General features: G+C 41.2%; 4 protein-coding genes across 8 annotated transcripts in view; 1 reads left to right on the top strand and 3 right to left on the bottom strand.

The window, feature by feature from the left end:
• Positions 1–729: 729 nt before the first annotated feature.
• Positions 730–12,135, bottom strand: atp6ap1a (ATPase H+ transporting accessory protein 1a). Its single transcript, XM_083768743.1, has 11 exons — positions 12,007–12,135; positions 11,250–11,376; positions 10,426–10,500; positions 9,738–9,931; positions 7,051–7,091; positions 6,735–6,820; positions 6,340–6,483; positions 4,950–5,107; positions 3,377–3,427; positions 2,237–2,474; positions 730–1,938 (listed from the first exon to the last, which is right to left on the bottom strand). Exons 1-11 carry the CDS (start codon positions 12,126–12,128, stop codon positions 1,729–1,731), a joined length of 1,446 nt encoding a protein of 481 aa, XP_083624869.1. The 5' UTR covers positions 12,129–12,135; the 3' UTR covers positions 730–1,728.
• Positions 12,136–13,698: 1,563 nt separating this feature from the next.
• On the bottom strand, positions 13,699–20,281 carry tafazzin (tafazzin, phospholipid-lysophospholipid transacylase). 2 transcript variants are annotated; one of them, XM_083768312.1, is made up of 11 exons: positions 20,254–20,281; positions 19,493–19,636; positions 18,190–18,318; positions 18,051–18,096; positions 17,409–17,494; positions 16,957–17,037; positions 16,824–16,871; positions 16,618–16,680; positions 16,219–16,271; positions 16,049–16,126; positions 13,699–15,939 (listed from the first exon to the last, which is right to left on the bottom strand). In XM_083768312.1, the coding sequence occupies exons 2-11, from the start codon at positions 19,599–19,601 to the stop codon at positions 15,838–15,840; spliced, it is 795 nt and encodes a 264-aa protein (XP_083624438.1). In that variant the 5' UTR covers positions 19,602–19,636; positions 20,254–20,281; the 3' UTR covers positions 13,699–15,837. The 2 variants fall into 2 exon arrangements, with proteins under 2 accessions (XP_083624438.1, XP_083624439.1); XM_083768313.1 differs by lacking the exons at positions 16,618–16,680; positions 16,824–16,871.
• An 883-nt stretch (positions 20,282–21,164) lies between these two features.
• Positions 21,165–24,218, top strand: drc8 (dynein regulatory complex subunit 8; the record flags this gene model as incomplete). The annotated part of the gene is made up of 6 exons (XM_083768815.1): positions 21,165–21,259; positions 22,075–22,147; positions 22,760–22,839; positions 23,040–23,082; positions 23,777–23,843; positions 24,100–24,218. The coding sequence occupies 6 exons, from the start codon at positions 21,165–21,167 to the stop codon at positions 24,216–24,218; spliced, it is 477 nt and encodes a 158-aa protein (XP_083624941.1).
• Positions 24,219–25,682: 1,464 nt separating this feature from the next.
• LOC310862439 (mitochondrial carnitine/acylcarnitine carrier protein-like) overlaps positions 25,683–27,313 on the bottom strand; it is a 9,211-nt gene continuing 7,580 nt past the window's right edge. For 2 of the 4 annotated variants that reach the window (XR_014569570.1, XM_083770348.1), the window contains 2 exons: positions 26,973–27,094; positions 25,683–26,721 (listed from right to left, as the gene is read on the bottom strand). Coding sequence is in view for 2 of the 4 variants with exons in the window: in XM_083770348.1 (XP_083626474.1) it covers positions 26,659–26,721; positions 26,973–27,094 (185 nt within the window). In the remaining 2 variants the exon portion in view is untranslated. Of the gene's footprint in view, positions 26,722–26,971; positions 27,095–27,313 lie in introns of those variants that run through there. The other 2 variants (XM_083770350.1, XM_083770349.1) reach the window with 2 other exon arrangements.

Genomic DNA, 27,313 nt, shown 5'->3' with positions numbered 1-27,313 from the left:
GATGACAATTGGATGATCAACGGTCACAAGATATTTTTGACGTTATGTCTAAATGTATTTTGTCTATTTGTGTGTTTCTGAAGATCCTGGGGTCAAGAAAGAAAGATTGCCCCTTTGGGTAGGCATGGACATGGTAGACATCAGTGATTAGTAAATGTAAACGTACAGACTGATGAAGGCCGGATGGCTGAAACGGTTGTTATGGACTTATGGCACATAAGCTATTAAACTAAGCAAACTGACTTTTCCCCGAGTGCGACCAGTTCCTTATAAATGTTGATAGGTGACTAGGACAACACAGCAGGCAGTTGGAAAACCAACAAACTATAGACATGGAGTTTCTTTCCTGTGATACAAAGGACAGGTCCCGTTAGGACTATACAGTCAGTTACTGCCAAACAGAAACATCTACTGTAACTAGAAGCACAATACACAATGTGACTTGAATTAGTTTATTATTATTTTGTTGAGAGCCTGCACAAACATGAATTTCACCCATGTGGATGTGACAGTAAAGAAGTAACTATTGTAGGTTACTTAAGTAGCCCATTAAAGTGTCATTTTGTGTACACCGACAATAATTATTAAACAATAATAAATAAATAAATGTACAGCTTCATTTTAACCGATATCACCACCCTACTTGTGTTGCAAACTACTACTTTAAAAAGGAAGTTATTTTCAATTAATTTGTAATACCTGAAAATACGAGACACAAGTTGCTTGAGAGACATGTGAAATCTCCACGTTTTACTGGGTTCACAGCAGCAGTACAACACAGAACCACAATCAAGACCTCTCATCAAGAACATTCACTACAACTCAAACAATATAAAACCAAATAAATTAACAGACAAAACAATCTTCTTTTCTCCACATTAAACATAGTCCAGCGCTTGCACAAATAAAAGCAAATCCAATAACACATTGCTGAGCTGATATTATATTCCCATATAGGTTCATCTGTCCAGGTTGGCTCACATTTGCTTGTTCATCCAAATCGAATATATCCAAAAAATCATCGTATATGATGTAGGATGTGATGTACAGTAGGATGTAACCCGATTTCAAAAAACGGTTGGGATTTAAAAAACTGTGAGTGTGTGAGCTCAGCTTTCTTGAAAGATCTATAATTTGCATTTTCCACATATCTTCACACGGAGACTATATACTGTAAACACAAACACTATGAAGCACAGGTCAAGAAACACAAATAAATAGCTTTTTCTTTAACATGACACACGTCAAGTCATATATTTTGTCCCTCTATGTACAAATGATATCCCTTTGGGTCATAAATATTCATCCTGACCTTTCTAAATCTGAATAAACTCCTTTGACAATTGACACAAAGTAGTCATTTGAAAGTAGTCAATTATTGTGACCCTTCTGCTGTTCCGCCACACACCCCAGACGGAGTAGGGCTTCCCACTCCCCAACTGTGACATAAGAGCTAAATGTCTGTGTGAATATGGTCAATGCCAGCATGTGATTAGTATACCTATATCTACCTACAGATGGATGGAAGGGTGGAATGTATGGAAGAGAGGGAAAGGGAAGTGTGAAAGTGCAGGAATGCAGTAGCAGAGGACACAGGGAGACAGACCGTAAACAATGACAGGTGATAGTACCTTTACCGGTATTTATACTGCTGAAATGAGCCAAATCTACAAACCTCACAACGGATGACGCGTCGTGAGAGCTTGTAGATCATATAAATGCAGAACCTTAATCCGTCTGGGGCACGGAGATGGCCGGGCCCTTGGGGTCGTCGAATCGGTCCATCGTGCGGAGCTGCATGATCATATGCAGGCCGTAAGTGAGCACCAGCACCATCAGGAAGCTTGTCATGAGTCCCATCCAGATGCCCGGGGTGAAAAAGCTCGCACAGTCGCTGGCATAGGAGAAGTCACTCCCCGTCACGTTAAAGCCCTGGATCTGTGGATGGGTGGAGAGAGAGATGAATGTGAAGGGTTATAATGGCCAACATTGGATCCTTTAGTGTAATTTCTTTAACAAAACGTTCCGGTCTTGCGACCTTCCTCAGCCTGAGGAAAGTCGCAAAGACCGAAACTTAGCTTCTTAAATAAATGCTCTGTGCCACTCGGTGGCACGCTACGAGCTTGTAGAAACATAGCTTCTTCAGAAAACTGCCAGGCTGTAGAAGACCTTTTTAGAATCTGATCTCAGGTCAAAATGGGTTAACAAAATGTCCAAAATGTACTACTCAGCTCACCTGGAAGTCCTCAAAGGAGACTCGCCACTGATTGGCCGGGTCTTTGGATGAGCGTGGGACCAGGGCGGGCCAGCGGAAGCTGCTGACGGACTCACAGCGGTAGGAGTACTCGGCCGGGGCGTAGATGCTCCGGCTGCCGTTGAACATGGCTTTGGTCCCGTCGTACTCCAGCTCCAGGGCGTCCAGTGTGAACCAGCGGCGCGCGGACACCTTGTAGTTTCTCTGGCTCATCGCAAAGCTACAGATTGGCACACAAACGTACACGGTACTTAGCATCGTTAGCATGTGAATGCTCTGGTGAATGCCCGCGGGCCAAAAACACGTTTATTGGTGTGTGCCAAGTGGAAATTTTAGTACTTTGTCCTCCATTGATTTAGAATGTCGGCTGTTCAGCCATTTTGGGAGTTTTTTCAATTGAAGTATTTATGTATAGGCCTACTGGATTTTAGGTTTAGCACTGCACTGAGAAACCCATTGTTGATGCGCAACCTCTTTTTCTTATTTACGTAGTGTAAGCTTTTCAACAAATTATTTTAACCACTTTCAACCTGGAATCCCTATAGAACGTCGCAGTCCCTCCCCCTCGAGAGACCCGGAAAATAAATCCCCGTTCATTTTCCTCAGACTTTTCAGAAAGTATTTATTTAAAGACGTTTACGCCACAGACAAAGCCAACTCTTGTCGTGACAAATCATGACAACAAACAATTTTTTTTTCGGGTTGAACAAATAATTAGAAAGGTCACAACACTTCTTTTGTTGTTTTTCTTCTTTGTAATTATTAGTTTGGTCCAAAATATTGTGTTTGTTGTCATGATTTGTCACGACAAGAGTTGGCTCTGTACGACGCTTATAAGGTCTTTAAATAAATAAGTTTTAAAATGTCTACGGGAAAAATGCATTGGAAACTATTTTCTGGGCCTGGCGTCGTCATGAAATGGAGCGGGACTGCGACGCTCTATAAGGGCCATGTTAACATGCTGAAAATAGTGAAATTAGATGAAAAGCGCGGTGAGCTTGTAGATCAGCTATTTTTGCCATTTGTCATACAACAAAGTATATAGGGCTTAAGTGGGTGAGGCTTCATGGATAGAGGCTCTGTGTTCATGTTTGTGCCTGTATGTCTGCTGTGCACACTTACATAAGTTTGAAGTCGCGATGGCCAAGGACACCCTCATAGTTCAGGACCAGCCTGGCATGACGAGAAAACGAGACAATTAGGGGAAAGGAAAACAAAAATGTGTGAAGTGAGGGGCGCTCTTATCATCATACATCATCTCATTCTGGTCAATCACAATTTGCATCCTCACTTTTGTCTCCAATGTTTGCGTTTACACAAGACTCTCAAAGCTGGACATAGGAGGGGCTAGCACCCCTCAAAAATAAGTGGAGCTTAAGACGGACATGAACACAATTTCACATCACCGAAGAGGCGAAGACTGTAGCTTTTGATATATGAAAAATCCCTGAGGGGAAATTGGTCCTTAGACCCAGTAACAAACCTTTATACAGGTTTATAAACCTTTATGTAGTGGACTGTGATTCCAAGGACTGAGCAGAGCACTCCTTCAGTGGTCTTTAGGTGTTAATCTGTATGATTTACTGTAATCACCAACACCTCTTCAAAAGATATATTTTGGCTACTTCAAAAGTTCGGCTCATTTTTGATTAGCCTAAATATAACCAATGAGAATAAATTCCTACAAAGCTAACTCACTCCCACGCGGTCTGTCAGTCTGTCACGGGGCAACCCGTGCCCTATATATATATATATATATATATACACATACACATAAAATGGCTTTCTATAACATGCAAGGACTAATGTTTTAAACTGGTGTATTGAAAACTGTTCACTGACTCTTTGCTTGGTCTCTCCTGCACTGCTGGTGGCATTTCCCTTGATTTAGGAAGGGGCCAAGTGCTATGCAGGAGAGGGGTGTTTCTTATGCCGTCTTATTGCGAACGCAGTGAGCCACTTACTATGACAGCAGGGGCTGAGTGTCTGTGTGTGTGTGTGTCACGCTGTGTGGTGTCACGCTGTTACACCACCGGCCCGCCACCAGAGGGCGCAGCTGTGGCACGCACGCACGCACGCACACACACACACACACACACACACACACAGGGCGCAGCTGTAGCACACACACACACAACCACACACACACGAGCTGCGTTCGCTTCACGCGTTTGCGCGTCTTACTTGTTATTGTCTGAGTTTACATGCTGATTTATACTTGTTTAATTGTAACGCATTATTGAGAATGTTTAGGTTACTTGTATTCAAGGTGTTATTTATGGAAGTATTTATATTGAAAGTATTTATTGAGAAGAAATGGTGCTAATTGATTCTGTGTCCTGTGGTAGGATCCACTCCTATTTAAGGGAGGCTGCAGGGACAGAGAAGTTAGTTGGATGTGGGCATTGACACAAATAACATGCCTGAGGGAGAGCTACAGGGCCTTGTGTGATCAGGGTACAGCCTGAAGAGAGCTCTCATCCTGGTTGGGTTTTGTTAAGGAGTGTTGCCCAAGTATTTCTTTCTCTTTTGGTCATTTCTTGCCTGTAATCTAGGTTGTTATTGAGGATTAGTGCACTGAACAAGTGTCTGGATTTTGGTGGAGGAGTTTTGGGGAAAAATAAAGACCCTTAAACTGCATTACGGACTGTTCTTGGAGCCTTGGCCGTTCGGGCAACTTTACACAGTCATTTACCTGGATTTGGTTTGGTCACAGCTAGAGCCATGGAGCTTGGGGCTCACGTCCTTCCCGAAGGTGGAAGGACTTAGGTCATAGCCCTCCCAACGGCCCCCTCTCAGGATGCTCACTGAGAGGTTCCGTGCCCACATGAGGATGCAGGTGTTATCCCCCTCCTGGAAAGAGAGAGACACAATACATGTGATTTGACTGAGAGCCTGCCTTTTTTTCCCCCCAGAAAATGAGTTAATAGTACAGGCAGACTCTTAACATACTATAGCATGTCTGAAATAAGTGTCAGAGCTGAAATCGACATGTACATATGAAATAAATGCTTAAACATGTAGCTAGGTGTAATGTTAGAGACCACAGAAGTGAACCTTTCAAGCCTGTTTTCTCAACTAGCTGTTTTCTGCAAGACATTACTCTATAAGCCATATCTCCAAAACTGGTGGGTCAAACTGAACAACCAATATGTCAATTTGAAGCTATGATTCCCTGCTTTCACATGACATGAAACATTTTTTTTTTTTTAATCCAATGGCAGTCCCTCAGTCAAATTTGGTCACAAATGAAGAATAGAAACACTGTAAAGAACCACAGAGGGTAGAACGAAAGCATGGTTGGATCTGGAGATGAATCAACTTGATAGAGAACAAATAGTTCTCTTTCAGTGTACCACATTTTGCCTCAGAAGTGGCTCAGGAGGTAAAGCGTTCCACCTGGGCCGAAGGCCCGAAGATTTCAAAACTTTTAATCCCTATCCGAGATTTAGATTTGGAGCAGCATTGGGATTTGGGGATGACATTTTAATTTATCAAATAATATCTTTCACAACCACAATCCAAGTCTTGGGCCCTGGGAATTAAGAGAGATTCCCTGTTTGATTCCAGCATTGTGTTAAGGTGTCCAGCAAGGCAATGAACCCCAAACTGCTCAATACCTCTGAATTAGTTAGAATGGGTTTAAATGCAATCAATTCAATGTTCTACTTTTCAGTTCTTGGAGACAGAATTTCAGTTGGACAACTATGGTGATAAATGGATCAATACATTGCAGTTATTGCCATGTGGTATAATCCTGTTGCATTTAGAGAATTCTATCATTATTATAATATAAATAAAACAATATATATTTTTTATTAATCCCCTTATTTCAATTAGGTTTAGGGCTCGATACTTAAGCCAGGGAGACACATCATGAATCATTGGGCTGCAGTAGTTCAGGGGTAGAGTGGACAGTAGAGTAGCTGCACTAGCCGGATGGCAACCGTGGGGTTCCCAGTTCGATCCCCGGCTCCCCCAAACGTTAGTGTCGAAGTGTCCTTGAGCAAGATGTTGTAAAGCGCTTTGGATACAAAGCACTATATAAATGCACAATTTATGATTTGATATATTATTGAACTAACCTTAAACTCTACTGGGCCATAGGTGGACCCAGCTTTCTCCTTCATCATGCGCTCTCTCTCTCTGTCTCTCTGTCCACCACCTCTGTACTGCAGGAGAGAGCGCCCTCCACCCACACCTGCCTCCAGGGACAGAGACGCTGGCTCCTACAGAGAGATGACGGAGGAGACCGGAGAGGGAGAGAAAGATGTAGAAATGGAGACAAAAGGGAGAGAAATGGTTCATTGATAGTTAGAAAACGTTATGGATAAATGGAAGGAAAATATGAATAAATAAAATGTTATATCATGACTGATACGGCAACACAAAACTGAGGTATACAAGAAGAAAATGCCATTATCACTGGACTCATATGGAGCAAATGCACACACACACACACACACACACACAGTCTCACCCGCGAGGGCCGCAGGGCTGTGTAGATGGAGGTGTATGGAACAGACTGGGTCTTCATGATGCTCAACACCTGCCCAATGACCTCATCTAAAAGAATATTTGCATTTAATATCATGGAACAGTTGCACAATGCACAGCCATCATGAGTTATCAAACACACCGTCTTCATGAACTCACATTTGACGAGGAAACCTAATTAAGAGATCAGCTAGTGTCTACCGAATATCCCTGCCTCTAAAAGTAATTTCCAATTTAAACAACAACATATTCCCTGCTGTATATTTAGGCAGAGTAGCGGAAACACGTCCCAGACTCACCATTCCCACTGAGAATCTCCCTAGCAGACATCAGATCAGCACTGCAAAAAGGACAGGGAGGAGATACATTTTTATAAACGGAGATAATGAGAAAGTGAGAATGAAGACAGGAATGTGAGGGAGTGGATCATGATCAGAAAATGTCAGACTCTCGTTCATCCAACAAGCCCAAACACGTTCATAGCATGACCAATGCGGCGGCGGTGGCTCAGGGGTTGAGTGGCCGGATGGTAACCGCAAGGTTGCCAGTTCGAACCCCGGGCTCCCCCAGAGTTAGGGCTGCTTCATACTCCTATTTTAGAGCCGAATAAAAGTCGGTTCGGCGCTGTAGAGCCTACAATGTGACGTCATTTGAGGTTCGGGGGGGGCGGGTACCGTCCTAAAGTCGTCTCTTCGGTGCTACTGACAATTTCTGACGAGCTGAAATCATTTCGGCACTACAGCGCTGAAACAGCGGTAAAATAGGAGTATGAATCGGCCCTTAGTGTCGAAGTGTCCTTGAGCAATATTCGGAACCCCAAATTGCTCCTGATGTGCTGGTTGGTGCCTTGCATGGTTTCCGCCGCCATTGGTGTGTGGATGTGTGTGTGTGTGTGTGTGTGAATGGGTGAATGTAATGCACACACATCTATGTAAAGCGCCTTGGATAAAGGCGCTATATAAATGCACGACTTACCATTAACAAATAATCATATACGTGTTCTCCATAATTCAAGTGAGATCTTCCATCTGGTGTGAATACACCTCAAGAAAAATACTCTGACAAAGCCTGAGAGATTTAGGGGGACAACTAAACTACTGCAAAGTTTAACTGATTAAGGACAGGTGGGCAACTAGTACAAACTATTGCAAAGTGACCCATTATTTTACCTCAGTCAGTTCTACTTGAATATTGTCAGACATGAAATTGTTCCTGACAATTAGCTGTGATCGCCCTCTTGTGGATATATTGAACAGTTTGCATAATGTGCATTATTTTCTTTGCAAAACATAGTTATAACTAGAACTGCACTCTGTCGAGTGCATACTTGCTTGTTGCACACTAGTAGGCCATAAATGGCCAACTAGTGCGCAAGCAGAGCGAGCAAGTACTTTCGACCGCTGTAAACTGTCAAATCTCAGTATATCTGTGAAGGAACGTTTGAAATGTATAATTATTAGGTGTAACTATTTGCTACCTACCTACTTTATGCATATAAACACCCTTTTTAGTTTTTCAAAGAAAAATAAATCATTGATATGTGATGAAAATAAAAGGTATATAAACTGAATTAAAATATATTATACAGTATAATCATTTTATTACTTATTGTAAATTGTCAATTGTTTTAAATATGATGAAAAGTATTTCATCTTGGATTATAGTGATATTAATACTAAATCATGATCAGAGTAATACGTGTCTCTAACTTAAATTTCTGTAATAATACTTTCACATTTGTTAAAATATACAATACTTCCGTAATCTGTAGTTGGATTTGTATTTAATTGTTTAAAGCCTAATCTTGACATGAAGGTCTTTATAAATGATGACGTAAGACATACGTATACATATACATATACATATACTATATAGAGTATGTAGTTGTAAGTTGATTAGCGGTATACTGTGGTTTATCTAGTCATACGTATACTATATACATAATCAGTCAAATAAACTAGCAAATTGTGCCTGATCTGCTGGGACCAGAGTACGTGGTGTGTATATGTATGACTAGCTCTAAATGATGACGTAAGACATATGGTCATTTATGTGATCTGGTCCCAGCAAACCAGGCACAGATTTGCTGTTTTATTGGCATACGCATAAAATGGCGGGTGGCTGTCGCGATGAACGAAGACCGGGCGAAATTATTACTTGCGCGCTCTGCTTGCGCAAGTAACAATGTTATATAATTGAAAAGTGTCCCATTTTTAAGACCAAAATTCAAATGTAATTTCTGAGCTCAGTTGACAGTCCTAACAAATAAGGAAAGTTGGTCAATTTAATTGGTGACCAACATTCCAGTGAAGCATGGCTGAAAGATAATAGGAGGGGAGCTTTTTCTAAAATAGCTTTGTAAATAAATAAAAACAAATGCCTCCTTAATACTAGACCAGGCAGGCTATTGTTTTGGTACAACAGGCACTGGTGTGCACTGTAAATGTCGCCATTGATGAATCATAAACCAATATACTGCATCCAAAGGTTTAAAGATTGACATGGCCGTAAATCTTAATCAATCACAGAGAGGAAAACGGCAATTACTTTCCTAGTAAAGAAAGGGACGCAAGCTTTAGAATAGAACGCCCTATTTCTGTCTCAACTGTGTTAAAAGCATGTCAATATAGAATATTAAAAGTAAGTTTCTTATTTTACTACAAAAGGTATTTATCCCATTCTGACCGGGCACCCATTTTGGTGTCAGCATCATGTTATGCTTTAGCTATTTAAAAATAGCAGATCTACAAGCTCATATCGCGCCACCGAGTGGCGCGATACGAGCTTGTAGGTCTGCTATTTTTGAAAAATCGAAGAGCGACTGACATTTTTTAAATCTGATCTCAGGTCAGAATGGGTTCATCAGACCAGTGTGTGTCCGGCGGAAACCTCGTATGAATCTGATCTCAGGTCAGAATGGGTTATTATACTTCTCCATGCACTAACGCAGCAGCGAGTGAGTGTGTGTGTGCGTGTGTGCACGCACCCAGTGCCATAGGGCAGCCTGAACACCAACAGAGCAGGTGAAGAGGCGTTGAGTCTCAGCTGACTGAGCGTTTCGGGGTCCATGTAGAGAGGGGAGGTTTCTAATTGGTCCTGGATCTGACCAATGACCGCATTAGAGGCTGGCCAGGACACAGCGGGAAGCACCAGGGGAGAGGGAGAGGACCTCAGCGCCCCCTACAGCACATGAGACACAAAATAAAAAACACCAATGCACGAGTTTAGATTTAAGTCATTGCATTCCCAAGTAAATGGGCGCACACCATGCACGATAACTCAAAATGTCGTTCTAATCGAAGTGGATGGCATTGTCCAAACTACAACAACAATGGTGTTGAACGATATTGTTTGGATGATCACTTTCAAAGTTGCCAATTAAAATCCATCACAAGGAAATCTTCCGGGATGCAATCGGTCTGACACATCTACAGTATCTGATTAGCCTTCATGGCCCCTCTCAATTTTGGCCGAAGTGGTGACAAGCCAACCAGATTCGTCTGGAACCAGGCTATAACCAACCAGGGTCCGTATGCAAATATAAGGCGGAATATTGCGGGAAAAATATCTAACACCGAGAAGGATGAGACTAATATTCACGCAGTGATATTAGTGCTAGCATCTGATTTTCGAGACAGGCGTCTCGATAATATTGCGAATAGTTATTGTCTCACCTCAAGGTTGGGGAAGACACTGTCCTGCTTGTTCCCAAAGGCCCCTCCGTACATGGTGAAGTCCTCTATGCTCATCTGTTATGGAGACCAGGAGATGGAATCAATTAAACCGTTAAACAGAGCTGACAAAGTCACAGTGTCAAGTGTCAAGTCAAGTCTGTGTCAGTTCTCCATCAGACACAGGGGGGCCCAGCTATGGAACACCTATACAGCAATCTCATCAAATTCTTCTTCATTAAAACATTTCAAACATAAGTTTAGGACCCACTTAATTGACCAGATCACTTCATTATTATTTCTTTGTGTCATCTATTCTTTTCTCTAATCATGTAGATAACCAAAGATTCTAATCATGTTCTTGTTGTGTTTTTGTTTTGTTGTTTTGATCATGTTATATGTTATATACTGCAATCATGTTTTCTAAATATTCTATATCTCTTGTACAATGTTTCACATACATAGGTAGAGGCCTCGTATAAGCCCCTTGGGTTTTTTGCCTCAGCCTAGCACTTTACCCTTCTTATATTTATATGTTCCCTGTGTTGTTTTTATACTGTGCTGAATAAATAAATACAAAAAAACAAATACAATACAGCACAAGGTGTATTTAGTCTGGCCAGACCAGACTAAATATGGCTTATAGGAATGCATGTGTGAATGGAGTGTCTACTGTATATCACATCAGTGGTTCTCAAAGTGTGTTTCAGGGACCGTCAGGGTTCCAAATGGACCCTTATACTGTAGGTTTGTTACTCTGAGTATACAAATGAGAGTTATTGGGGGTGGGGGGGGGTCTGCAAGAATAGAACTATGTGCCTTCATACCTTGTCCTGGAGGAAGAGCAGCACATTCCGCGGGCCAACGCTAAGAGCTTTCCCCAGGTAAGAGCTCAGTTGCTCTCGGCCCACGATGTGACCCGCTGTGGGTGGTGACTGGGATGGCAGGGAGGACCTGGTGGGTAACGCATTTATCAAAAAGGTTATCAACAGCAGCAGTGCAGCTGGCCATCATCATGCATCACATTACCCTTAGTAGGCTATTCCATTTTAGCTATAAAGGTAAAGGACATACATGAAGACAGAGGGGAGGCAGGGAGCAATAGAAAAACATGCATTTCAGTCATATTATGCACCATCAAATCGAATCTCTCAACTCAAGCTATCAAATTCAAAGGGGATTTTATTTGGTTGACCTGGGTTGGGTTCCCAGATTGTGCAGCAGCATCCAATTTTAGTAATGATTGACTACCCCGGGTCTGAATTCATGACAATTTGCTATTATATTTACAGGGGCATTAGATCTGTTCCATACCCTTCCTGCTTTCGATTCTGCGAATTTCTGCCTGCAGGGCAGAAATTCCTTTATATAATATTTTTATAAAGGGCTCAGAGTCAGATCATCTGCCACTGCAAATGCTCACGAACAAAATAAACACAAATATAGTACCGTTAAGCTAACGAGGGAGTAACATTAGCCACAGTACAGTAGCTAGCAAAAATGAATACTGATCCCAATGTCAGCTCTAGCCTCTAGGATGCGACCATTAAACGAACACAAAGAGGAAAAAACACGAGTCCTCACCCCTCGCTCGTCCACAATATCAGTGGCACCTGTTCGTCGCATTTCCCTATTGTTATTTCGAGAAATAATACGGCAAACGACACCGCGATGCTGTTAAACGCTCGCATCTTTGCGGTCGCCATCTTCGAGATAGGGACTTCGCTCTGACAGGTGTGACGTCGTCGCCAAGTGAGATCACGTGAGCTGCAGCATCTTCTTCAGAGAAACGCTTCCCCCAGTTTCACCGAAACCAGTGACCTGCCCATTTATGCGACATTGGTGTAGATCACTCGGTCGGTGAAATAACGACGACCTCTGGGGTCACTGACTTCAATAGGTCATCAGTGTTTGTGTAATGTACGTGCAGCTCCATCCTTTGCAGTTTGGATCTAGGCAGAACATGTAGCAGTATTTATGGTAGACATTTCTTCCAAAGAGCTCACGTTTATAATATATATATATATATATATATATTTTTTTTAATTATTATTTCTCCCTCCAGGGTGACCAGAAGACTAAGAACCAACAGACGCTTTTTCGATTAATCTTAGGATTTCTTGGGTTACTTTAGTTTTTTTCAACCAAGGTTCATGTTTTAGGATTTTATTAGAGAAAGTTTGCTGCTTTCTTTCGTTTTAGGGATTTTTTTTTTAAATATATATAGACACACACACATATGTATTTTTTTTACGAAATATTATGGCGATTTCTTTTTTTTTAATTATTTACTATAGTCCTGATAAACCCCAGGAAATTACATCTGGCCACAAAAAAAATCACAGGATCTACTGAATATGAAGGTAGCCTACTGGGGGGAAGCCACATATGTCAGTTTGACACATTCAGTAGATCTCGTGATCTTTTGTGGCCAGATGTAATTTCCTGGAGTTTATTAGGACTATAGTAAATAATTAAAAAATAAATAGCTATAAAATGTTTTAAAACAATACATATCTAGCCCCATGCTCAAATGCCCCCGCCCCCTGTCAAAAACAGCTAAAATCCCTAAAACGAAAGAAAGCAGCAAATGAAAAATAAATAACTCACCTTTTAGTTTCTCTAATAACATCCTAAAACATGAACCTTGGTTGAAAAAAAAGTTGTCCTTTAAGCATCCTTTTCTTTGCAAACTGTTAATCAATCAAGACTACAATACTCGACTGAACACATTTAAACTTAGAAAAGTAAAACACTTTATTGGCATACCAAAGTGTGGCAATCATCATCAAGGCAAGGCAATACATGTATCAAATTAGTAATGACCATAATTCAGTCTTACTTTGGCCCTTAACATTTGATTAAAACGCTGCTTTCATTGGTAAATATGTTATTTACATGTAACCCTAAGAGCCTACAGGAAAAGAAAAGGGCAAAATCGATTTCAAGTTTTAACATAGAATTATCTATTGAATTATTATAAGATGATCAAACATTACAAATAATAGCTCCTACATTGAAGATAAGGACATTGGCTATTGTGAAGACGGAATAGACCGGTTATGAACACATGGTTATGAAAAGGGGTCTGCATTTTATGACCAGTGAAGTCATGTCATTAAAACCCATTTTGGGAGGGGACCCCTTTTGGTGTTAGCATTGTGTCATGCTTTAGCTATTGAAAAATAGCAGATCTACAACGTAGCGCGGCACCGAGTGCCGCGCTACGAGCTTGTAGGTCTGCTATTTTTGAAAAATCGAAGAACGACCGACATAGAAACATAGCTTTTTCAGAAAACTGTCGGGATGTAGAAGACATTTTTAGAATCTGATCTCAGGTCAAAGCCATGACAACAAAGAGGTAACAACTATAGAACAGCAGTCATGCCCTGCAATCAACGTTACATACTACTGACCTTTCATACCATCAACCATCATCTAGGACAGTGGTTCCCATTTTTCCCCACTTAAGATTGTCCTTATATCTGACAAAGCCGAGATCCTCCACACGCATGCATTTCTCATTTAACCACTTACCCCTATACTTGTGTGATGATGAGCGTGCTCCACAATGATGTTACATGTGGGAGTTAAGTTGTGATTTTATGCAACATGTTTACTATATGTAGGACTACCTCCAAGAAGACAAGCCCTCCAAAATGGAGACCAGACCCCAGGTTGGGAACCACTGATCTAAACAGGTATAAGGGCACACAAACAGTCTCTCCTAAAAAGTACAGTAATACCAGGCCAATTAAATGAACGATTGCGTAATAGGACACAACATGAATCAAAAGTGCATTCAAGTAACAGAATAAATTCAATGTGAAGACAACGTTCCCGCATTGAAATGTGATGAAAGCTCCGGTACAAGGAACAAACTCGACTAAAGGACTAAAGGACTAAAACATCTGCGATACTGATCACTTCACGACACTGCACACCTTAATATAACGTTACAAACGTTTCAAACATTCCCTGGCATTGCTTCAACATTTCCTGAGTCTGCTTAAGAGTGGTGACCATGGCTGAGACCATGGCAGTTATCTAAAAGAGGAGGGGGGGGGAAGACTACATTGCATCCAGAAAGTATTCAAACCCCTTCACCTTTTTCATATTTTATGTCGCAGGGTGCAGCCTTTTATACGCAATAAATGTCTAAAGGATTTGGTCAGTTTGCCAAGACTCCCAGGTTAATATCGTTGACAGTGTCTGTAAATCAGCCATGCTTTTTGTTCAACTCAGCCCCTCTCAATGTGTACATACACGCATTCCAAAATTGGGTAGTTATTGGGTAGTTGGCAAGCCTTTGACATCCACTAGATTCCAACGTGTTTAGCAGCTCCCATAGCTGTGACTAAGTTTTGACCAATACAAAACACCTAATGGACTCTCAGTGAGGCACACACACACACACACACACACACACACACACACACACACACACACACACACACACACACACACACACACACACACACACACACACACTTTACATTTTTCGGGAATCAGGGTCCTTGACGGAAGAAGTAGGTCGGGAGTGGCTTATTGTCGGTATCAGCCGGTAACACGCAGGTCTCTATCCCCGTTACAATGCGCTAGACCCCTGGGAGATGGATTGCCGAGGTGGAGCGCCACACCTACCATCAGCTCCCAGTACTTCCACCCATGACTTGCTGCACCAAGCCGTGCAACTCATTTGCTGAGTTGGCGGACCGTGCCCGGGATCGAACCCATGAACTTGCGGTCCAAAAAGGTGAGCGCTCTACCGACTGAGCTACCCGGACACAAAACGGGATTGACGGGATCCCCAGCAAAACAATTGGTAGGTAGTTGGGAACCAAAATGGACCCTTACAGGTCAGTAACTGAGAAAGTTAGAGCCCTGACCACTGGAAACGCCAGTCCAACAGTCCCCATCCAACCCGACAGAGCTCAAGAGAATCTGCAGAGAAGATTCCCCCCCAATTCCAGGTGTGCAAAGCTTGTCGCGTTATAGTCGCAGTCAAAGTTCTTCAAATAATTACATAGTAAAGCGTCTGAATGCTTATGGCAATGTGATAATTCAGTGTCTTCTTTTTAATAAATGTGTCACTTTTATCATTATGGAAAATGTAGTGTACATTGATGAGGCAAAATGTAAACCATTTTAGAATAATAAGGCTGCATCATTTTAGCTTTCGTAGCATGTTGGTTACGACAGTTTCCCATTTCCGGCTGGGTCTGAATACTTTTTAAATGCACTGTAGGTACATTCCACTCATTCCAGGTCCATTGTTGTGTGTGTGTGTGTGTGTGTGTGTGTGTGTGTGTCCATCCGTGGTGTTCAAACCGTCTTGATTCAGCCATTACCCTGAAGTTAGGGTAAATGATCATCCCCTGAGGAGTGAGGTAGGTCCATGTGACGTGGTGGTGCTCATGATTTGATCTCCATCTGTGAGTGGAGTGCCTCTGCCTGGGATTTTAGGCAGCGAAATTCTCCTTGGATAAAATCAGTCAAGATCTTTCTCATTTCCACCTGGGGATAAACATTCGAAAGGCAGGAAAGATTATTTGGCAAATTCATGTTTTTTTTTTTCCAACACGAAACACATTTCCCAGCCCCATGTTTTCATGTTTTTTTTCACCTGGCTCTTGTTTTCGGCTCGGAGCGACTCAACGAGGTCTTTGACACTAAAAGGTTTCCCCACCAGCACTGTGATTCTCTGAAAGCAAAAAGTGCCGTCATTTGAAACAATGGTCAGTCAGACCTGAAATAAAAGTTGTGAAATGAATCTCAGCTTAGTGGTGTTTTTACCTTTCCTGTTTGAGGAATGTATGGCTTCACATTAGGGAGTACATCACCCATACCTGAGACAACACATGAAACTGATTATGTGGTTCAATAGTTCTCCATACATATTACAGATAAGTATCTTTCAGTTATCACTATTATTTTATTGTCATTTTCCTTAACTGGTTTTAAATGTATTTATACGTTTTAAATTGAATAAACTGTGAGTACCTGTTTTTTTGTGCTATATTATACAAATCAAATTTGGTGCGTACCATGCACTTTTTCTACAGGGAAAACATAATGGATTCACAGACCCAATACATTTTACAATACTATTAAAAGATAAATCTAGAGGAACACCGACACTTGTGGGGTCCAATAATTCTTCAATAGGTGTTCATCATAGGATGTGTAACTCACCAACATGCCAGAGGGGCAGTATAACGGGGTTTAGGGAGCACTCTGCTATTAGCCGGCCCACACCTGTAACATGGGAACACATTTATACAATTTGACATTTTAACCACATTAACCCTGGTGTCCCTATGGCATGTCATTATAGGTAAAGAGTACACAAATAATATGAACAGAAGTAGACCATTCTACGTTATTAGAATATCACTCACCCCATTTTAACCGTATGAACTCATATGGTGAAGTCATGTTCACTTTACCTGTTGAGAGTGCCAGAGTGGAGGTTACTTTTAGTCATCAAAATAATTAAAATTAAAGCAAAGAAATGAGACAATGGCAGAATACCTTCTGGAAAAATGTGCACCCATTCCCCTTTATTTAACCTCTCCAGAATGAAGTCCATGCCTTTCTGGTAAACACCATCCCCTGAAAAACAACATCATTATAAATATGTTCTAACCTAAGAAAAAAATCACACCCGTGTGAACTGAGTGGTGCAACTTTTTATTCATTTACAATTTGTTCGATCGATTTTTATGTTTTATTTCATTGTTATCATTACTATAATTTCTCTTCTCTTTTTTTTCTTTTGTTTTTGTCAACGGTGGTTGGTGCTGGGGTTTAGGGGTAGGATTTTTAAAATGAGGCAATGGGGGCAAGCCACTGATTGCAGTTGGCAAAGAATCTGAATTCTGTTTTTGTGTGCATTTTCTTTGTATGCCCGTCTGTCTGCCTTTCATCCGAAAATGAAATAAAAACGTATAAAAAAATAAAATAAAAAATAAACAGACACTCACCTCTGCACACAGGAACACATTTACCACGGCTGAAGAACCGGGAGTTGAGCTCGTTGGTGAAGCAGATGTCAGAGGCAGCTGGGCTCCTGTCCAATCACAGTGAAGGTTGATCGTCACGCATGGTCCATGCACTGAGATATTATTTATGAAGTAAATCATAGCTACAGGAGATCGATACGATTAAAAAAACGATAACTGGCGAAAGGGCCTTTCTGTGTGGAGTTTGCATGTTCTCCCCGTGTCCCCTAGGGTAGGTACCCTCACAAAAAACATGCAGTAATCCTGGTCACTAAACTGCCTCCCCCTGGCCAGCCGGGGCGCCTGATGGAGGGGAAAGGAACTGGTTGGAATAACGTGTTCCTTCCACGCGCTACGTCTAACCAGGGAAACTCCCCCCTGTCAGGTGTAAAGGAGCAACTTGGACACTCAGGCATGAAGGAAGCATGAGTTAAAGTCCGTTTCTCTCCCCTTGTCCCCCATATATGGGGACTAGGTTGGTGGAGGGTGTGTAGAGCCCAGGATCACATTAGATGATTGACACAGGGGTGAAAAATGGGTTACAAAATCGTGGGATAAAAAATATTAAAAAATAAATAAATAAATAAACGATAACCAACATGAATGAATGAATGACCAGCTCACCACCGCATTTTCCGGAAGTTCCATAATTGCCTGAGCCTTAGGACTCCTGCCACAAAGAAAATGGATTATATCACTATACCCAAAGAAAAAGAACAAAAAAAGAAAAAGAGGATTTGGTGTGTGTGTGCTTAGTGCTTACCCCAGATGTGCGGATCGTCCATGCAGGACTCGTGATTGGACAGTGTGATAAGGGGTGTGTCTGCAGGGCGCTGATCAATGAGGTCCAACAGAACATCATGGTTGTGAATTGTCAGGTAGTTCATGTACTCTACAAGGAAAGAGAGGGAGAAGAGGGGAAATATGTTGTGAAGTGAACTGCTGTGAGGTCCTCCCTAGTCCCTATATAGTTAGTAAAGCCCTTAGTTTAGTTTCATCTCATTTAGACCCGAGTTAAAAACATTAACTTTGAAAGAACATATATTCAAAGATTTGCGCCACATTTTTACGATTTTTCAAAAATAGCAGACCTACAAGCTCGTAGCACGCCATCAAAACATGATGAGAGAAAAATGAAGTGAGAAAAAGACAATACATATTGAAAAGGAAGAAGCAAGCTGCAGCGAATAGTAAATCTAGCCTCAAAAATAATTGGGAAGAGACAGCAACAATTAGGCTGTATCTACAAGGAGGTACTACGTAAAAAAGCTATCAAGATAGCAAACGACCTCCTCTCATCCACTCTGCAGGGAGTTCCAACTACTTCCCTCTGGTAGACGGTACAAAGTACCAAGAGCTAACTGTAACATTTTTTAAAATTCTTTCATACCAAATGCCATTAAGGCACTCAATGATACCATGTCTCGCTAGATTTGTTTGTTTTCCAATGTATCTGCCACTGTTGTCCTGCACTTTTTGCCATGAGAAAATAATTGTGTTAAGTGTTGTTGCTGTTGTTGTAACCGTTTGTTTTTTACTGTTTGAGACCGAAGACGAATTTCCACACATGGACAATAAATGAAACTAACTAACTAACTAACTAACTAACATAGAAAGGAAAATACATTTCTAAATCAAAACAAAGTGTCCCGGAAAGGCCCGGGAAACCCAGAAGGGCTTGTCGAGTGGCCTTCCTAAATGCTACAATCAAGCATGAATTAACCCGTCAATATATGGGGACTATATCTACAACTACAAAGTAACAGAATAGACCCTCAGTTTGAATTTAATAATTTGTAAATCTGAGTATACAATACAAAGCAACCAAGGGTCCATTAGGCTACATTTGTATGCCTGAGTGAAGATAGAAGAAGCAAGCACTCAGTTGATTAGTTCACAGTAAGAGGGTGGACGGTTTCTTGTAGACATAGTCTACAGTACATTTGTACGCCCTCAGAGAGATTAATTAATTTGACTGGATTTTACGGTGTAGTGTGTGTCATCATTGGTGTCCGAGAGAGTTGTGTGAATGTCTGCAATGAATGTAAACATGCCATCAAACTTACTGGTCCAAAAGTATGCGTAAGAGCCCACCATGCCCATGACCAGGGAGCTGGTGAGCCTCCAGGCCAACGGGGGGCAGTGTGGGAATGGCCACTTCACCTCCAGAGGCATCACAACAACTACAGTACTACATGCACAACATCAGCCTGACACACACACACACACACACACGAAAATGTGAATGAAATACAGAGGAAAGATACATGCAGTTATATCCATAGCTAACCCATGTGGTAGCCTACATAAGGAAAATGTTTGTTTTATCAATTACCCCCAAAACACAGACTGTGCTACTTTACAATATTAAGTGGGGTAGAACCTGGAATTCAGTGATAATCACTGCACGCACCGCACGCACGCACGCACCACAAAGACACACACACACACACACACACATATAGTGCAACAACGAAACTCCAAAGAATTTATGCTTGGTTGGAAACATTTCTGTCTTTCATTCATTTGGCTATCTCCTATCAAATTCATAATTTATTTCCTTGTGAATTAGTTTGCGATCACTTTACTCAGATGATGGCTTTTATAAATGTGTTAATAAATTGTGTCGTGTTTTGATCATGGCTCAGAACTGTAAAAAATAAAATAAAAAGCTCAGTACACTGGTCAATTTGTCTTCAACCCGCTCGTTAACAAAATGATATAGTAAATGATAATCTGGTCAAAATATGTCGACACGTGATCATCTTCATTGCATCAATATCTTTGCATATTACATAAGTCTAAAGTCAAAGCATGTCCATCTCACCTTCTCCTGACAGCTGATAGCTTAGCCAACATGTCGTATCGACCCCGGAACAGAAAGGCTTGCGAGTTGCGTTTTGAATTGCATTGTGGGAATGGTAGTTTTATGAATGGTCGATTCCTCTGATTTAAAAACCACAGCATTTATTAGTAAGGTCCATTATGAACCAGCACAACCACCACAATAACGTGATGGCGAAGAGACTTTTTATAAACTGAAAAGTATTAATAGTTTTTCCACGACCATTGAATTCATGGTAAAGAGGAAATGAGCAGAGTGAGTGACACGTCGTAGTAAGTGTACCCGTTTCCAAGCAACAGCAAATAAACAAAAAGCATGGCGGAAGACAAGGCAAGTGCAGGTTTGTATCTTATTTATAAAATATATAGGTCTATCTATAACTCTATGGTTTAATTGTATAGACTAATTTTAAAACGAGTTGTTTGTTTGATGTTATGTTTCCAAGCTCTGCATGAGTGGCGTACGTGCATGGACATATTTCCAAATTTAACTATTAACATAATACTCTGCAGCCCCGTTTGGAACATCATCACTCTTTAGTGTTTTTCTTTTCTTTCCTTTTCTTTTTTTTCAAATTTCACCATATTTAGCTGCTGCAGTTTGATGGCTTCATACTACATTTTTGTTTCACACTATTCATCATCATAGGCCTATATATATTTTGTTTACACATTATCTTTGCTAATAATATGTTGGATTCATGTTAATGTGTGTAATCATTTGTCACACAAAATCACTTATAGCGGCAACATTTGGCAGCCCCCCTACTATATTAACTAAGCCCTTGAGGGCCCATACATGCCAGCTAAATCAGTACTGTGATGGTCCCTAATCTATCCATCCACACACAGCCATTCAACTTTAACATATTGCCCTTTATCTGTTTGGTCTGCATGGGACCAGAGGCCGTAGTCCTTGAAGTCTACAAGAAGATCAATGACGCTTTTCAAATATTCGACCATGAGTTAAACAAAACAGTGGATGTCAGGTGAGTTGGTTAGGTTTAATCTTACATTACTGGGACAAATTGGCCATTGGGCCAGTGGGGCCGTGGCCCAGGGGCCCTTGGCTCTCAGGGGCCCTTCGGGGGAAATTGGACTGTGCAGGTACTAGGTTTGACGGCCTGAAAAGGGCTCCTGGGGTCCTTCATTGGCTGTTCATTTTGTTAAATTTAGGTTAAAAAGATGATAAAACCACGGAAAAACATGAAAATGTCGCGCGAACGTGCGCTATGGGGGCCCAGGGGCCTTCGTGGGGGTTAATCCGTCCCTGCTGCTACAAGTAGCCAACTATTGGCATGACTTTGGAGGGGCAATCTGTACTCCTTTGTACTTTGAGCTTGGTGTATCATGGATGTTTTATTTGCTGTTCTGTAATGTGAGACATGTAGTATTGAAGTGTCATTTTATGTCTGCCTCTTTGCCAGTTCCCACATGTAAAAGAGACACAGTCTCAATGTGTTTTTACTGGTTAAATAGCCAAAAAAAGAAAAAAACCTGCCACAGACCTGACCCCTATTTTGGGACTTAACCCATTTTGGGCGGGAACCCCTTTTGGTGTTATGCTTTAGCTATTTTTAAATCGAAGAAAGACTGACACAGAAACATAGCATTTCAACATTGCAGAAAACTGTCAGGATGTAGAAGAAATGTATTTTATTATAATATAGTAATAAGTATGCCCGAGTGAAGATAGAAGAAGCAAGCACTCAGTTGATTAGTTCACAGTAAGATACATACAAGTATGTCAATGTTATATTTCATAAAATGGACTACGTACTACTGTATAATGTGTGTGTTTTAGGGAGATTGGCACCATCATCCGTTCCCTGGGCCTCTTCCCCACTGAGGGGGAGCTACATGACATAATAGCGGAGGTTAGAACATTTATGGACAAGTGAAATGAATGAATGGTTGAAGTTGAACAAGCGGGTTTGAAGATTCAAACCCGCTTGTTCTGTGTATCTGAAAATCATTTCGATATGTTGTAGACAAGTGGTCCCAAACTGTGGAGCGCCTTCTAGGGGGTGCGCCGTGCGCGACATGAAAAAGCTAATGGTGGTGCTATATTAGATTTTAAATATATTAAAATATGATATATATATAGCCTATGAATATAGAATATAGCCTATGCTATGCTATATAGCCTATGCTACATATATATGCCATATTCAGGTTCATATATGTGCATATATGTGGATAAATAGGAAATGTATGTCTCTATATAGCTTATGCGATTTATATTTCCATGTGGGGGGGTCAGGAGGTAACAGGGGGTGCACGGCCAAAAAGGTTTGGGAACAAACTGTGACTTTCTTTTTAGGATACATGGTGGCTGCAGGGGATTCTTTGAAGCCAGGTTATGCAAGATTATATGACAGTCAAGAGAGAGTTAAAGAAGATACATTTGAGGAACTCTCGCCAATTAGGAATAATGCATGGAGAAAAAACTATCCCTCATCCTTTCCTCCCATTCCTGTGTGTACCAGATGGAGGAGGAGGAGCCTACAGGATATATTCGCTTTGAGAAATTCGTCCCGGTCATGACCGGTGTGCTGATGGAGCGCAAGTAACAACACTCTTTCTTTAATAGCGATTATGTAAAGTTGTTTATGATAATGTGGCAGTGGCCAATGGTAAGTGTGTGTGTGTGTGTGTGTGTGTGTGTGCGTGCGTGCGTGCATGCGTGCGTGCGTGTGTGCGTGCGTGCGTGCGTGCGTGCGTGCGTGTGTGTGTGCGTGCGTGCGTGCGTGCATTCATGTGAGTTAGGTTCCGTCCCATCCCAGAGGACCTGCTGCTCCAGGCATTTGAGGTGAGAGTGAGACCTGATACTGGGCCTGTATACAGTTGCAGATCTCCACTATACACTTCAGAGGGCAAAGACTTTGCTATGTTGACTATTCTATTAGATATACTGTATAGACTTTAGGGTTTAGGGCCTAAATGGCTTGTAGGGCCTAAACTTTAGGCCCTACATGCGCCAGTACATTTCAAGCACAGCTCAATACAAAAACTGTTAACTGACACCGTAAAGCCTTACACTTGTTTACAATAGGGTCCACTGGTCCACCATTTTCAATTCATCAGAACATTTAGCCAAAAACAGGAAATAATCATAAAAGGAGGTACAAAGGGAAAAAACATTACATACAGTGAGGGGGAAAAGGGGTGGTAGGTGGGGGATTCAGATTTGACGGGGGCCAGTTTCTAATTGCAGCCGTCCGTAGGTGCCCTTTGAGCGGTTTTGAAGGATTCTAAGGGATTCGCATGTCTTAATGACTGTTGGTAGGGCGTTACACATTTGGGCACAAGGAGCGAAATTAATTTAGTCCCTTGTTTATGCCAAATCTGGGTTAACTGTAATGTTGCCTTCTTTTTGGCGGAATGGATGTTATCAGCTTTTGGCTATGGGGCTCTGGGGAAAAACAGGTTATGAGCAAAATATAATGCTTAATACATACATAATTAACTGCCTTCATATAATAAAACAGCTGACATATTCCCAGGTTCTGGACCAGCAGAAAAAAGGACACTTGCAACCGGATGAGCTGACAAAGTACATGACGCAGGAAGGTAAACAAGGATCCGGCGTTATCATGTGGGGTCCCTGTACTGTACTGTACTGGCACACCCGCAATCATCATATACAGTTAATACGTGCGTGTGTGTTTGTGTGTGTGTTAGGTTGCGCACAGGTGGTGAAAAACAACCATGCTGTTTTTGTGCTCAGACCCTGCACCCAGACACCCACCCACCCACATACATAGCTCCGTAAGGGAGTGGTTGCACCACTCAAAAATAATTAAAAAAAACACTAATCTTCACCCAGGTGAGCCCTTCACTCAGGAGGAACTGGAGGAGATGCTGTCAGCCGCTGTTGACCCAGAGAAGAATGTTGTTTACTACAAAGATTTTGTCAGCATGATGACCATTGATTTTGATAAATAGATAATATAGCCATTTGTGTGTACACTGTGGTACAGGTGACAGGCAGCCACTGGCCATGATGTACATTTGTATTACTATTTTGTATTAAGCGTATATGAAACACGGCATTTGAGGATTAGGATTATGTTCCTTCCTAATACTGATTTCTGTCCACTGAGCCGATCTACTGTACATGTCAATTGGTGACAACAGAACCCGTCTCCCCCTGGCCAAGACTCAGTTTTACTCTCAAGAAGAAGATATGAATCAACTAAAAACTGTGAAACAGGAATTGAATGAAAAATGAAAATAGCTCATGTACAAGCTCATAACGCATTGTGCTGCAACGCGTGATCTTGTAGACCCATTTCAGCAAAGACATTTGTTATACAGAGGGAAGAAATGAGTGGGCATTTTATTTTGTGCCTGCACACTGCCATCTTAAACAACAGCAAGGTTTTATCATCGAAGCAACATTTCAGTCAAGCCTCCATCCTGACCGAAATATTGCTTATATTATATAGATAATACAATCTATGTGACAACCAGGTATAGTCTGGTGACTACCAGAGAGACGGGTGGAATGTAGACGGCACCCCGGGAGCATTATGGGTTAGCGCCCCAGCCTGCATCCTCCATGAAGAGGAAGCCCAAAAACCTTCAGTGAGGCCTTTGGGAGGGCCATTCGAGCCGCAAGTTAATGCGTTGGTTTGTTTGTAAATGTTTTTGTTCTGTTCTCTTTTTTTAATGTTTTGTTGTTTGTTTTGTTCATATGTTGTTTGTTATGTATATTCACATTAGTATTTTGGAATATATTGTGATAAGGATGTGATAATAAGCTATAAGCTTCCGCCTATGCCTTTTCGATCACCTTAAAAGAACTGTTTCATTTGTAATGTCTCTTTGAAAAAGGAAAAAAGATCGAAATAAACTATTCAATGAATGTGCGGGTTCCTTTTCCTTTATTGTTGGAATTGCTGCTTTGTCTACGCACCTGATTTGAACCCTTTTACTGTAATCTAGGTGTGCGAAAGCCTTTTTACACAATGTTATTTTGTGCCTGACATCTTTACACTGTGCTTAACCGTCTATTTCTTCATTGTTTGTTTTTTATAAATGAAACACTTTCACATTGTATTATTCAAGTGTATTTTCAAATACCGTATTTAAACCCATTCTGTACGGGAACGTCTTTTGGTGTTTCAAGCATTATGTTATACTTTAGCTATTGAAAAATAGCAGATCTACAAGCTCATAGCGCGCCACCGAGTGCCGCGCTATGAACTTGTAGGTCTGCTATTTTTGAAATATCGTAAAAATGTGGCGCAAATCTTTTAATAGATACTCTTTCAAAGACAATGTTTTTAACTCAGGACTCTTAAGAACTGCTATACTATAACTCTTATTCATTTTAAGAATCAAGAGGGGTTTATTCGTCACAATATCCCTCGTTCCTACAGGTACAAAGAGGTAAATAAGTTCAATGTTTTGGAAAGAGTTTTATTCAAACAAGTTTATAAAATCAATTCAGTCCAAGATATTATTTGGTAAAGTCCGACAGAGGTTGTAAAGAACCTGTACATCATTTATATTCTTAGTAAACATGACTGTTCATTTACAGACATTAAATATTTTACAACTGTTGAAAGGCTCATCTTCAGCAAAGATAATTCATAAACATCAATAGGTTGTATTGATAATACAGACAGAAAACAGGCGAAGATAACTGAGATCTTGTCAGTAGATTAAAATGTACATCCTTCAGTTAAAACCTTTCGAAAATAAATAATTCACATTAATTACACCAAGCTATGAGACAGTGCTATGAACTATGAAGGCATTGCACGTGCAACAAACTGGGTTCTGTTACAATGCTCTCAAACTGTGGCTCAAAATGCTGCCATACTGTATCAATGAGCACCGTCAAAAACCTTTCACCATCCTGAAATGTGACTCAAGAGAACAGAAAATACTTAATAGGCAAATAGTTTCGTGTAGCCAGACGATCAGCGATATCCGTGTACAGTTATGTTTGGTGACATCTAAACTTAATGTAGTGTATGAACAGTGGAGAGAACGGGAATGGGCCTAGGCCTACTGCTTTGGAAAATCCAGAGCTTGTAGATCTGCTATTTTTCAATAGCTAAAGCATAACATAATGCTAACACCAAAAGGGGATCCCGCCCCAAAATGGGTTTTAAATCCAGATTTATTCCCTACAATGAATTCAGATGTCACCAGATATAGGCGGAGATCTCTATTCGTCCACACAAAGACTAACAAATGGATACACCTCGGGAAAAGGACATCCTTTCACTGAAACAAATGTAACTCAATTATTTGGTTACATTTGTACACTCTCAGAGTTAAATGAACACATGATTTTATCAGTGTGTCAACACTTTGGCATATAATTAATAAGTAATATTAATAACTAATAAGATAGTGATAACCAGTTAGATCACCAGCCGGGGGCAAGCCAGTCCAATCCCTTTAATGCCACCTCAAATCCCAGGAAACAGGCCTGAGAGAGAGAGAGAGAGAGAGAGAGAGAGAGAGAGAGAGAGAGAGAGAGAATCACATTAATCCTGGTGTCCCTATTTTGGGCATGTGATTACAGGTTTCAAAGACTTGTCAAAATGTATCACACATTTCAGCCGCTCATTTTGCAGATGAATCAAGGGTGGATGATGATGATGATGGCGCTGTCAGGCTATGATTGATTGTCATACGTTATCATGCTTTATATGCTGTAAGAGGAACGTAAAATGTTACCGCATTGGCAGGGAAAGCTCGAAGAAAGACAGCATTAAATCCTTTATAAAGAGCTCTGGGTCCTTCCTCTCTAAGCAGCGTTCGTAACACGTCCATAAGACCTCTATACTTCCCGTCTGCAGCTGCACACACACACACACACACACACACACACACACACACACACACACACACACACACACACACACACACACACACACACACACACACACACACACACACACACACACACACACACACACACACACACACACACACACACACACACACACACACACACACACACACACACGCGACAATGACAAAGAAAAAACCCAGACATTTCAATGACTAGTTCTCTC

Source organism: Protomyctophum parallelum, assembly GCF_964188405.1.
Source record: "Protomyctophum parallelum genome assembly, chromosome: 7".
NCBI classification, from domain to species: domain Eukaryota; kingdom Metazoa; phylum Chordata; class Actinopteri; order Myctophiformes; family Myctophidae; genus Protomyctophum; species Protomyctophum parallelum.
The sequence above is the reverse complement of the archived record's forward strand: the minus strand, read 5'-3'. Positions and strand labels throughout refer to the sequence as shown.